General features: G+C 36.8%; 1 protein-coding gene across 2 annotated transcripts; it reads left to right on the top strand.

The window, feature by feature from the left end:
* Positions 1 to 6,606: 6,606 nt before the first annotated feature.
* LOC127985712 (uncharacterized) lies at positions 6,607 to 13,626 on the top strand. Of its 2 annotated transcripts, none has more exons than XM_052587782.1 (11): positions 6,607 to 7,412; positions 7,588 to 7,789; positions 8,701 to 8,947; positions 9,034 to 9,310; positions 9,388 to 9,565; positions 9,677 to 9,747; positions 9,822 to 10,002; positions 10,357 to 10,605; positions 10,711 to 10,882; positions 10,973 to 11,121; positions 11,270 to 13,626. In XM_052587782.1, exons 1-11 carry the CDS (start codon positions 7,158 to 7,160, stop codon positions 11,449 to 11,451), a joined length of 2,163 nt encoding a protein of 720 aa, XP_052443742.1. In that variant the 5' UTR covers positions 6,607 to 7,157; the 3' UTR covers positions 11,452 to 13,626. The 2 variants fall into 2 exon arrangements, with proteins under 2 accessions (XP_052443742.1, XP_052443741.1); XM_052587781.1 differs by having other exon boundaries at positions 6,608 to 7,412; positions 9,677 to 9,753.
* Positions 13,627 to 14,496: the final 870 nt, after the last annotated feature.

Raw genomic sequence — 14,496 nt, 5'->3', positions numbered from 1 at the left:
TTTCAGGGTAAATACACAGTAGTAAATACAGAGGTCACAGTAAAATCTCAGTATATGAAATGACATACAACCAGTGTTAATTCAAACATTGTTTTGAAAACTAATCATGTCTAAACAGTATTATGGGTGGAGAAAGAGCCAACGAACAAAATGTCTAGCGTGATGTATCAAAAATCAAAAACAATATACTATTGGGAATGCCAAAGAACTTACCATTTTACTGATGTTTTACTATTTAATTAATTTAAGTCATCACAGCAAACTAGTATTACATCAATTTAACATTATATTTCTTTAGGGGTGTGCGTCATGTTTAGCTGCTGAAGTGACACTAAATGGATTAGCCTGTCAGTCTCAGCCAGGTTCACTGAAAACCTTAAATCAAATCATTGATGCCAATTCCATTTAGAGCAATCCATACGATCAACTAAATGATAACTTAAAATCCATGCTGGCTGCCATTTTAAAATACAGACAGCATTTATGAGCCTTGATTTGTATAAAGTTATCCTATAGGAAACGTGTCTAAATCTTTTACAATTTCTAAATCATTCATTCCAATGTGCAAGGAAGTGTCACAATTCTCCTAAGTGTCCATCAAATGTATTGTTCAGGGTTAAATTCATACATGAATGAATCCAACATCTGAATCTTGAAAAGACAGATTGTAAAGATGTTTTTTGTTGTAGTGTAGATTAATAAATTAGGCAGTTTTAAAAACAAGTAGAAAGCAAGACCTTGAGGCATAGAGGTTTGACTGTCAGTGAGACTAGTCTAATCAAGTTTATACTCTCTAGGGAACTCATTGTATGATGTGTGTCTTGTGTAAATAATAATTACAGCTGAGTCCAATCATATTCAATTTCATGGGCGAACACGGCTTCCTGTTTGCATTTCATAATGACAAAAATGAAATACCATTCCTCCTTTTTCAAGTTGACTTGCAAAGTCTTAATTATTAATGCCATTCTCATCTTTATGCCATGAGAACAGAGACACGTTTTGTAATATAAACCGAACTAAAAAAAGCTCAGTCAAGCATTCACGATTGTCAAGCTTGAAAAGCACTTATTAGGATCAATTTGAGACTAACAGACTAGGATGTTTTAGGAAGCCTTTTCTGAATAAGATTCCATTTTGACATGGACCCATATTTGGTAACAATGAGCCAATATTTTTTCCATTTTAAGTGCTCATGGCCAAATGTAAAGCAGCTTCTTTGAGAAACTGGGTCAAAATTGCCAGTAATTCATTTGTTTGTTTAAAAGATTTGTGCCCTATTGGTTAATCTTATTGTTTATGCGTACACTTTCAGAAAAAAGGTACAAAAGTTGTCACTGGGTTGGTACACTTTTGTACCTTTTAGGTACTAATATGTACACTTTAGGTACTAATATGTACCTCTATGGTACCAATATGGACTCTCTGGGTACAAAGTCATGCCTTTTGAAAGGTACCGCCCCAGTGACAGAATTTGTACCTTTTTTTTCTGAGAGTGTAAGTATTAGTGTGTTATATTGTTATATTTTATACATACATTTTGATAAATGCTGAAATGTACAATTTTGTATAATTGGAGACATCTAAAAATTTCAACATTATGTATTTTCAGCTAAAGAAACAAAAAATATGTATCTTTATATCATAGATACACTGCTTGAATTGTATCAATAAATTATTTTGAATTTTATATCCATAAACCTGTCCACCAAGCCTAAACCTTACCATTTTATAGAGAATATAATCTATAAAAAAGAAATACACAGAAATCTGCAGTGGGGGGAATACAATTTAGTAAAAAATACAAAAATAAAAAGATAGTTTGAGATGCTAATTCCACTCCTACATCCAAACCCTAACCTTACAAATATCCACCAATCATATGATTAACCAAAAGAGAGACCACCATATGAATAGCCCTTATTTATATCATGAGTTTGTCACCACTATTGCACTATTGTTTAAAAAAAGGTATTTCCACAGATACATACATATTCATTTTTTCAAACATTTTCATGTACAGTACATATGTATGTACACATTATTTTCATTGGTGGATATCATGTAATCCAATTTGTATTAACTCTTACTGGTTTATTTCAAGTATGAATCTTCTCTTTATTTATTTATTTTTTCATCTGCTAACCCTAACCCTAAATTTAAATTAAATTTCTTTTTTGGAAACTTCCAAAACACAAAGCTATTGGGAACACCAGTATACAACACCAAAATAAAGGAGATATTGTTACTAGTTTTATCATTTGATTCTTACATTTCTCCATTTCACAAGTGTTGCTCTTGTTTTTGTGCTAACTGGTCGTGTCACAAGGATGAGAAATTGTTGCTGGAGGAAATTTGTCTTATTGGTGACCTCTCATTAACAACCTGTCCTCTGCGATATCAAACTAGTAAATCTGTTCTAAAATGTCTTTTCCTTAAGGGTTTAGGAATGTCTTTGAGCCCCTTGTTCAATGACATGATGCTAGTGATTGTACCAAACCTCTGTCAGACCTGTCTTTCCACGTATTTGTGAGCCACATGCTGTAATGATGAAACAGACTAATTAACTACCTAACCTACGCAAAAAAAAAAAAACACTCCACATCACATTTATTTTTGCCAATTATTTCTAAAAAAAATAAAGCAATATTGGCTTTGGCACAATGGTTTAAACTGATTTATTTCAGCAGACAGATTCTGCCATAGCAGAAGTCATTACCTATAACATTATATGGAAATCTTTCTCCATTGATGGCCATACAAATTTAGCCATGCACTATAAAGATTTTTTTTTTCTCTTTAAACTATATTTGTTGATAACATGCATAACTTCTTTGCTTTCCCTAATTTATCTCTAACTTGTTAGGTGAGTTTGACTTGAAGCATTGCTCTGCGGACCGATTTGTATGACATCAAAGTCCTGTGAGAGCGATTGGAAAGCATATGTAGCCGTCTGCTCTCTATAGCTCTCACGGTACTTTGATGTCACACGCCGATCAGTCTACACAAATTAGACACAATACATAAGGACTCTCAGTGTGTTCATTTCCCATATGCTGATGAAGGCTTGCTAGCCGTGATGTGTGGGTGTGCAGCATTAGTGCTTGTTTTTAATATTCCTAGCCGTGATAGGAATGATAAAGCCTTTTAAACAATTTTTGAACTTAACTGCCTTGGCTTAAAAAAGGGTGCGATTGATTATCCCATATCCAAAGAGCACTAGAAGATATTGATATTTACACCTAATTAGAACTCTCTGCATTCTTTTGAATTATTTATTTATTTTGGTCAGCTTAAGATATTAATTTTGCTCTAGACTAATTACTGTATATGGCATTCAGGTTGTGTACTTCCGTTGACACGGAGCAAATGGAATTGAGATTAATGAGAATGCTAATGGATAGCTGTTTCCAGATCATCTAGAACATCTTGGTTGAAAACTATATGGAAAATATATGAGCCAGATTGGATACTTGTACCCGGTCGTCCCAAAGTGGCTCTGTGTGTTTTTTACTCCTCAAAACTTGCTGGTTCAACTAGGGACTTTTGTGTGAAATATTACTTAAATCTCAGCCTTTATGAGTGGAAATTTCATAATATAATAGTAGATCTAACATGTCTGTTATAGTCTACAATTACTATAATGATCTTGGTTTTAATTCATTACTAAATTAGGCAATGAGTCGGTTAATATTATAAGCTCTATACTGCGATTTCAAAGTTTCTCTAAAGCAATCTGTGTTGCACACACTGTTCTTTTGGTTTCTCTGCAGCTCCCCCTTACGTCTCACTACTTAACACAGGAATACCTAAGGCCCCTGCCTGCAGCATTAGCCCCAGAATTCTCCACAAGCAAAGTACATTTACAAGACTGGGTCTTAGTGACCTAGATTTGTCAGGTCGGAATCATCAAGTCACTTGCATTACAGCCGCCCTGTCAAGAAGTGATACTCATATTCACAACATGACAACTCATTTTAGAGCAAGTTGTGCAGATTCATACACTGTCACGGATTGGAGGAGGCATGAACGGGTCATAGTTAAGAACGTGGGCTAGTGAACATCGAAAAGTGAGGGATATGTTATCTGTGGCCTGCGGCGTATTCAATTCACTGTCACACCCATAGCGCTTCACGTCTTAAACCCAGTATGTCAAGAAAGCTCAGTCGTATTGGTTTTTACTGCACTGGTAAAATGGTACTCTCTTTCTGTTGCTCTCTTTTCCATTTCTTATTGTACCTTGACACAACTTTTTATTGGTCCCTTGTGGCGTGGGGCATATTTCCACAGAAACAGAGGCCAAAACAGTGGATGACAAATTGCTCCAAGGTGCTGTATATTCACTCTCTTGCTTTTACAGCAATTCCAGCCAATTATTTTGAAGTCTGACACTTAAAGCGCAATCAGCGGTGGATCATTATCTGGCGGGAGTGATAGCCAGCAGCCTCCTTCCCTGGTTTGCCCAATTTGGCAGGGAGATTGCAATTAAGGGTGCACAACTATTCCCTGTATCAAACTTTCTTCACGCAGTTATCGCTCTTGAAATGTTGACTGTCTCTTACAACTTCTCGGCATGAGAGATTGTGATTGAAAGCGGATAAGGCAGCCTGGAACTTATAACCCATCTATCCTGATGACATGCACAGTTGAGACATCTGATTTCTGGCAGTGTTTGATGTTCTCTCGGTGTAATTTACGAGGTTACGCAGGTGTTCAGAACAGTCACAGGCGAGAAGGGAGAAAAATTCAGACCACGCAAGCTGCTCTTTCCACAGTGTCACCAAGCTTGTAGGAGATAGCATTGGACCTTGGATTATTTGTGCAGCAAAAACCTCAGGCATCCCGCTGCTGAGACAGGTGTCCCTCGTGGAGCAAATTCCAACAGCTGCGCAATGTCCTTGTGATGAGAGAAGTCAGGAGAGGGAGGAGCATACCTGAATAAACAACCAATGAATATTCACTATTGTTTCGTCAATGTCATGCTCCCCCATCATTCAGTAAACATACACATTTCCCATCAAAGAGCCCATTTGTATTATGTTATGGACATTTGTATTCTACCGATGAGTGAACAACTTTTGCACTTCCAGGAGTAAAATTTAAAAACCCATTTGTGTTGCAAAATATTCATAATATTCATATATATTTGTTTGCACCCACTGAAACTCTTAAAATTTCTCCGATTACAGGAAGTCATCAAGCACAGATTTCCCATAAAACCCGCTTCCAGCAGTCTAAACAGAAAACTAATTTCTCTCACAACTGCCACACACATACTAATTACTTATCAGATCATTAGCCAGTTGTCAGAGCTGAATAAAGATTTTGATATTACAGATTAAACTTAGTAAGAGAAACTCAACTTCTAATGATGACAGCCTGCTGGTAGAAGTAGCATGACTTGTATTGTTGAAGTTTTTCCAGTACAGCTGTCTTTTCCTACGTCTTCCTTCAGCAATAGCATGCATGAGTGCTTTGGAAACATGACTGATGTTTAGCTGACTATCCTTGAGTAATTCCTGAAAAACTTTTTTAACTTGGCAAGTTGTGGTTGCCCACAGGTGTCCAACTTTACTGTGGGCCTCAGAGAGAGTAAATTAGTCCAAAGGAACTATGAATATCTACTTTCGAGTCATAACACTTTGTCAAATCAGAGCTAATAAAAACATTTCAACAGCAAGGTCTTGGATGTGTAACAAGGAAACTCTTGATGCACCAAAGCAATTTTATCTAGGTAAGACGGGACCAGAAAGAAGACGCTTGAACAGAAGACTACAAATACAACACAGAGCAATAGCAGCATCTTCTGGTAGGATGTGCCTATAGCTATAAAACAGCACTGAAAGAAAATTACATTAAAAAAAGAAAAAGATTTACAACTTCAGGGACTAAATGCAAATACTGAAGCACTCAATCATCAATCAAAATGCAACAGCAGATCATTAGCTACATCTTCATAATTATTGTCACAGAGGAAGAAAACTTAGATCCTTTTAACATCTGAAATGTTTCTCCTAGACATGAATATCAAGTCTTTTCTATACCTGCCTTGTAAAAATAGAAAGAAAGAACAAAAAACAGTTATATATATATATATATATATATATATATATATATATATATACGAGTTATATATCACGTTTCTCTCTCTACTTTCTTATTTTGACTCTTCTGCTCAGAACTTTCTTATGAAATGTGTGTGGAAAGGAGAAATTTAGAAAAAACTGTCAAGACACTGTTGAAACTAAAATGAGTGATACAGTATCTGAAAATCACTTCTGAACAGTAAATATTTACTGTGAGGTGCCATGTTTGTGGGAAAGCAATAAGTAGAATATAAGAGTTATAAGAGAATATAAGAGATCAAAAATCACAAACTACAGGACTATGATACCTTAAATAACTTAAAAATTAACAAATTGAATAACAGGATGGAATTAAAGACTACTAGCTACTGCTCAGTAAGAGATCATGTAGGTTTCAGAAGATGATTTTTATATTTCTTTAATTGTGTTTGGTAATTCTGTGTCGATTTGTTTCTGTGCGTACCCCTCTATGTCACACTGACAGCCACCATAACTGGTGTCACATCTCATGCATCCAACCAGTAGAGGGAGCCCTCTCTGGAATATTGACTGAACCCGTCTCTCTTCTGTTTACAGCATGGCTGCATCCGGAAACTGAAAAATGCTGCCTTCGGAAGACGCATTCCAAGGTAGCAAGGCATCAAGGCATGTCCGAATTCAATGTTAGCTTTAGTTCCTGTCTCCAGAGATTTTTAAGGCAGCATAGATGGATCCTTCGCTGCATTTGATATCCCACAATCCTGTGCGTTCCATTCTGTGACAGTTAAAGGGAGAGTTCCATGTATTCAGAGTTGTTTACAGTAATAAAGAGATGGATTAACATGCTAAACATGGCCAAAGTTAAAAATATATTTATATTGGACGAATAACGGAGAGTTTCTGTGCCGAAAATCTTCGGGGTTGGTACAAGTTTCGGCTGGTGTTTTTACGTCGTGGATCAATGACGTAGACGAGAGCCGGAACACCTTATATGAGCATTTATTTTGTAAATAACACACTTTGAACAGAGGAGAGCGAGACCGCGCACATCAACGCGCTTCATCGGGAAATCGTCTTAGGATTTGTTTGAGAATGTCTCCAAAAAGGTGTGTTTTTGGATGCGAGGGAAAGTTTACCGTGTTCAGCTTCCCAAAGAACCCAGTGTTACAGCAACAGTGGATGCAGTTTGTTTTTCCGGGGCAGCAACGGAGTGTAGCAAGTGCGTTTGTCTGTTCTCGTCATTTCACTGACGAATGTTTTATAAACAAGGCCCAGGTCGATGCTGGATTTGCAAATCGTTTGCTATTAAAACGTGGAGCCGTCCCAGTGATAAAAGACACCATTCATGTAAGTACAACTGGATCAGATTTTTGTCTTCTGCTGGAAATCAGCACATAAGTAAATACATTATATGTTAATGGAAGAAACATGCGTGTTATTTAGTCTATTGATTGTAGTCTATCAAGGTGATTGTAAAAGTCTTGTTACAACTGAATAACTAATAATTTTATTGATTTATTAGAGCACATCTACTACCAGAGAACACGTGCCTTCAGTAAAGCACACAGAATGTCAAACAGAACACAGACCTACTGTGTCTGCTAAAGTGCAAGTCAGCCCACTGAAGATATCTGTAGGCATTCAGTGTACCTTTGCTCCAACTCAAAAGACAGTTGGCACACAGTTCTCCTTCTGTAAACAGACAGGACATGTACGTAACAAAGGTATGTAATATGTGAAATGTTTCTTACTACCTTAAAGCTGCAGTAGGTATCTTTTGTAAAAAAATTTTTTTTTTACATATTTGTTAAACCTGTCATTATGTCCTGACAGTAGAATATGAGACAGATAATCTGTGAAAAAATCAAGCTCCTCTGGCTCCTCCCAGTGTCCTATTGCCATTTACAGAAAGTCATCCGCTCCCGGTAAGAAACAACCAATCAGAGCTGCGGTCCATAACTTTGTTTGTGTTGAAAATGTAGAAAAATGTATATAATAAGCGAGTACACCATGAATCCATTTTCCAAACCGTGTTTTTAGCTTGTCCTGAATCACTAGGGTGCACCTATAATAAGTGTTTATATTTGGACTATTTTAGATTGCTTCGGGGGTACCGCGGCGGAGTAACCCAGTACCTTTGTGATTCTTCATAGACATAAACAGAGAGAAGTAGTTCCGGCTACGATGTTCTTCCGCAAGACGCAAGCAGTTCTGTTTATTAACCGCTAGAGCGTCAAAAGTTCCCTACCGCAGCTTTAACCTCCTGTATCTTTTTTTAGGTTTTGTTTTATCTACCTCTTTTTGCAGTAAGAAGTTAAGAACAGGCATAATGTGTCTGGCTTCTGGTCTCATTCGTGTTCAGATGTCTTCAGTTGTACAAAACTGATTGTTTTTCTGCTTAATATTTTAAACTACCACATTATTTTAATTTACTGACTTAATTTTGACCACACTGGTATGTAGTGCCAACAGTTTTAATGTTTACTGCACTTTGTTAAACTTTGTTATATTCCTACGGCAGCTTATGAACCAGAAGCCCACACATTACCAGAATAAAGCTTACTTTGAGAAAAAAAAATGGATAGAAGTAAGGGTTACCTAAATCAAATATTACATTTTGTTTTTTCTCGGTCAGCCACGCAGGCAACAGTTTTAAGTGCAAAGGTTAGTGCTGAGACCACACAAGTTGAAACACGGAGGCATCTGTCATCTACACCAGTAAAGGCATCCACATCTGGACATGGAGCAACACCTGCTAAAAGGCCCCGCATTGAACTTTTGGAGGAGAAGGATGAGGATGAAGGAAACTTTAGAGACTTTCTGCAACCTCATCATTCCACATATAAGCCCGTTGATTCTTTTGCAGAGGCTTCTGAACTTCGGTAGTGTTGTGCAAATGTAAATTTGTTATTCGTTGTATTTGTTTGCTTTTTTCCAGTCTAATTTTATGTTTTGTACTTCCTTTTAGTGGGATGGAGGTCTCTTGTGATTACGCAGATGCAAAGTACATTGTTTTTGAAAGCTCTCTCAGGGAGCTTTTCGAAACATGTCCTTTGTGCAAGCATAAGTGCAATGTCCAGCGATGTCGGCTTGGGACATTTGTGTCTTTTAGTATGGTCTGCGGCCATTGTCAATATGCTAAAAAATGGCAGAGCCAGCCTATGAGAGGAAGCACCCCAGTCGGAAATCTTCAAATGTCAGCGGCAGTTTACTTCACTGGTGGATCATTCATTCAGATGAATAAGGTATTTTGCAGATTGTGTGCACTAAAAAAAAATCACTAAGGATAAACACCATCAATGCGTCTCTACTATGTTTCCAGATTTGCAGAGCTATGAATCTGCAAATACACCATTACTGCACATTCAGAAGGCATGCTCGTATGTTTCTGGAACCTTCCATATATCACAAGTGGAAGATGGATCAACAGGCCATGCTACAGCAACTACAACCACAGGGCAAAATTGCTCTGAGTGGTGACATGCGTGCTGATTCTCCAGGTGAAATATTTCTTCTTTGTTGGCCAAAATTGCTTATGTGGATAATGTACAATTAAAGATTTTTGGTTACACACACTGTTGTGTTAACTTTCACATGTTCTCTATATGTAGGACACTCAGCCAAATATGGCAGCTATACTTTAATGCACCTGGAAAGCAATAAAATTCTGGATATTCAACTGGTACAGGTAACTCTCTCTTTCAGAACATATTATTTTTAATTGATTTTGCATATAGTAAGATTTTGATTTGTCAGAGCAACGAAGCTGGAGGCATTGCACACATGGAGAAGGAAGGACTCAGAAGAGGTCTGGATCTTCTAGAGTCCAACAACTTACATGTGGAATACATTGTGACCGATCGGCACACACAGGTGCAAAAGTATCTGAGGGAGAGAGCTGTAAAACAGTACTATGACGTTTGGCACATCGAGAGGGGTAAATGCAAATCTACGTTAATGTTATAGTTGTTTACAATTTCGAAGTAGTATTGTACATGCATGGTAATTTTAAGTTACACTTTACTTCAAGGGGTGTGTGTAAGACTGACATGATATAACACTTAACGACAGTTGTCAGAAACATGCATAAAACATCTTTCATATTCATGACATGTCATGAATATGAAGGTGTCATGTCAGTCTTACACACACCCCTTCAAGTAAAGTGTTACCTAATTTTATTTAATGCAAAAAATGTATTATGCAAAAGTTTGATTTCTGCAGATTCTCATTTTGTTCGATGTAAGACTTTTTTTTATTCATTTATTATTATTATTTTTTAATCATCCAGGGCTATCGAAAAAATTGGAGAAACTGTCCAGAAACAAAGAGTGCCAGGTGCTGCGCAAGTGGTTGCCAAGTATAAAAAACCACATGTACTGGTCAGCCATGTCTTCCAAGGAAGGACCTGAGAAAGTTGCTAAATGGAAGAGTTTATTCAACCACATTCAGAATGTCCACACTCATGACAGCCCAGAATTTCCTAAGTGTGCTCATACAGACAAAGTTTCTAGAGACCGTAATAAATGGTTAAGACCAGGTTTGTGACCATTATTTATCTTGTGTAACTGACCTACTTTTGGTCTTAATTTAAAACAATAACTGGAAACTCAGAATTTGTGAAACCCGTTTTCTGTTGTAACAGGTACCATGCTCCTGTATAAAGTTGAGAAGCTGCTCCTAAACAAAAGACTCCTCAAAGATGTGAAAAAGCTGAGCCACCAGTATCAAACGTTGGCTCTTGGGGCATTCCACAGTGTCATTCTGAGATTTGCTCCAAAGAATGTGGTATTTCCTTATATTGGAATGTTATGCAGGTAATAACTGAGCACAAAAACATTATTAAAAATAGTGTTCAATTTTAAACATTTACTACATTTATTCATAAACCCCCATTTTATGTTCAGGCTCTATCTTGCTGCAATGCATTTCAATGAGAATGCTGATCGTGAACAGACAGTGAACTTGGAGGGCACAGCTGTCTATAAGATAATGTATCCTAAATCTAAGAAGCGGCAACCTACAGCACAGACAGTGAAAACAGAGCCCACTTGTAGTATGTTCTGAAATGTGACATTTATTATAAATGTTTCATGTTACCAAATATAATTATTTTAAAATATTTCATGAACATTTTTAAATCAAAAATGTAAAAGTATTTTAAGAAAAAGTGCATCAACAATTTTTTTTTTTTTTTTTTAAAGAGTACGTCAATGACCTGATGAGGCTGCTCTTTACAGAGGTGTTTGACAACCCTGCCACCTTTGTTGAAGAAATTTTAAAGCTTCCCATTCCAGCGGACCTATCAGCAGAGTACGACAGGCCAGCAAAGGAGGATGTCATCGCCAGAAATGTGGCAAGGTTCAATCCAGTGTACCCAACGTAGTTCCCACCAGCATCAGGAAACTGCAGCCGAACCCGCAGGACGACACGTGATGAAATGACCACGTGCACATGTCTGCCCAGATATCCCCAGCACCAGCTGACAAAACTCTGATAGGCAAGATACCTGTAACGTCTGGCAGAGAGAGTCAGTCAGATCAGTGGTGTCGAGCTCAATTCCTGGAGGGCAACAGTCTTGCAGAGTTTAGCTTCAAAAACGAAGGACATGAAAATGTATACTTTTAGAATTGTATGCTGTCATAATAAGTCTTACACATACAATTTTGCACAAGCTACGTACATATTTAAACAGCATTATTAACGTTACTGGTTCTATTTCTTGGCAGCAAATGTTTTCTGCCTTGTTTGGCATTTTCCTACAATTCCCACATGTGCACCTTCTAAAATGGGCAAATACAAAAAATAATTACGACAACATTATTACAGGCAGCTTAGAAGTTTATCAATAGCCGCTAATTAAATGAGTTGTTACTTACCATATAGACACGTCCTACTGTAGTCGTATTTTCTGTTGTTCCATTTCAGACTCTGGATCTGATTCTGGATCAAATATGTATGGCTGGATCTGCCTGTCACTCATACTTAATTTAAGATATATATATATATATATATATATATATATATATATATATATATATATATATATATATATAGCCAGGCATGTACTGGCCATCGGGACTACCGGGAGATTCCCGGTGGGCCGCGGTCTGGTTGGGCCGGTGGGTTATGTATTTTGTTTTTAAATCATTATCGCAAATATATTCGTAAGTATATTTTTGAACAGTCCAATTACGGCCTAACGTGTCTCTCTCATGAAGCCGCAAGATGCTTTTTTTTTTTTTTTTTTTTACGTTAGTCACAATAATTTATTTAAAACATTACAAAAAGCAGTGTAAAGAACAGATAAAACGACGCGTGCGCATGATGCTGATGCGAGCTGCGAGACGTGACGTGTTCACTGCTCATTGGCCAATCAGAATCAAGTTCTAGCCTTGAAAAGCGGCCGCTTTACAACTGTGACGAAATTCAATATGTTAAATAATAAAATATCTAACTTAAGCGTAAAGGAGGGGCCGAACGTTGAGAGAGAGAAAACGACAAGCACTTGAGGCAGATGCCACCAAATGTGTCAAGATAAATAAATTATTTGCTGGAAGGCACAAGACTTCAGTGAAGACGTCCTCAGGGCGGGACTTGACTGCTGAGGTGAGACAGAAATGTAATGATACACGTAAGCTACTGCATTGTTTTGTTTCAAAAAGTTAGGATATTCCAGCTGTAATATCTCACCACTCACTGATCTATATAAATTACATTTAAAATTCTCAGCTCTCAGGTTCTGTCTATTTTATTACAAAATTCAGACAATACCGTTTTGGAGTAAAAAAAAAAATATGACGTGACAGATCGCTTTAGCGCCTCAGTTCAAGTAAACCGATCATCTGTTACTTTCTGTTTAAAGATACAGTACAACTTACAGAAATTTATATATGCCTCAGAAATAATATCGATCAGTTATCAGTCAAAACAGCAGGAGAACAATTATTTCACAGAATGTTACATTTACCTCAAGAAAGCCCTTTAAAGACCATAGCAGGTTAGTTGAGATTGAAAAATAGCCATAAGAAAGGAGTATTTTGCTAAATATGTGCACTATAGTACATATTTATTATATTTTCACCTTAAGTATAAGTATTTTACATTTGATTATGCAATTTTTTTACATTTTTATTACTGACTGTTCACTTGTCTTCATTAATGTTTGAACTTAATAGTTAGTGTTTATTGTGGTATTGAAATTAGAATTGTGAAATGAGATTGCAGATTATTTACAAAGAAAACAATAGCAATTTTATTTTTATCTTTGTTTATGTATTTATTTTTGGCAGGGCAAGAAAAGTTCTGAACCCTAGCATTGAGCTCTGCATTTGAATAAAGTGACGTGACATTCAGCCAAGTATGGTGACCCACACTCAGAATTCGTGCTCTGCATTTAACCCATCCAAAGTGCATACACCCAGAGCAGTGAACACACACACACACACACACACACACTGTGAACACACACCCGGAGCAGTGGGCAGCCATTTATGTTGCAGCTTTTTAAAGGCCTTTGATTATGTTATGAAAAATGTAAAATAAATCACTACACAACGTTCTTTGTCTTAATTACTCTTTTATTTTATTGTAGATCAGTGGTCTTTATAAATCATGTTTACTGTAGTTCAGTGGTCTTAATACTAGCCTACTATAAGCAGCCAATAGGTCAGAGGTGATTTGTGTGAATTAATATTAAAAAAAAAAACAAGTGTTATGTTGCAGCACATGAAATATAGTTACAGCAGAAATTGTGTACCCTAAGCATTAATATTTTATTAGAATAATAAGAAGCACATAAATTGAGACATTTAGATATTTAAAATAAAGCCTGATAAAATAATTTACATTTTCTTTGTTTATTATTTTAATAGTTTTTTCTTGGTTTTGATGGTAATACATTCTAATCAGTAATTTTACATCCAGATTAATGTATGTATAGACATGTAGTGTGTGTGTGTGTGCGCGCACGCATGTTTACATGCATGGTGGGTCGGTCTGGATGAAGTCCAGGGCTGATTTTTTGTCCCAGTCCAGCCCTGTATATAGCGATATCGCACCATGATCGATAGTAAGTAAACCTGCGCACACTCCCGCTTGACTCTATAGCTCTGCCCACGGCATGCTTCCAGAAACTCTACTTTTTCGGAGAGAATCAGAAAGCTGCATTTTTCTTATATAAATATGATACAACTAAAGACTTTTTTGAGATATGGATGCACTACTACTACTCAAGATTAACATGAGATTAGGTGAAACTGTGTACCCTTTAAGCCAAAAACTAAAGATGGCATCTGAAAGCGGCGGTCGGAGAGTTTGTGTGTAAATGTATGCTTTTGATCAACGTTTTCCACTTTTTATGTCATCTCTAGCAAGAAATTAATATTACAGTAATGAAATATCCACTTAGTTATCACCGAAGCTCTCTTTA

The sequence above is a fragment of the Carassius gibelio genome, chromosome B21 (genome assembly GCF_023724105.1).
Source record: "Carassius gibelio isolate Cgi1373 ecotype wild population from Czech Republic chromosome B21, carGib1.2-hapl.c, whole genome shotgun sequence".
NCBI lineage: Eukaryota > Metazoa > Chordata > Actinopteri > Cypriniformes > Cyprinidae > Carassius > Carassius gibelio.
Note: the sequence above shows the minus strand (reverse complement) of the source record. Positions and strands in the feature narration are given on the sequence as shown.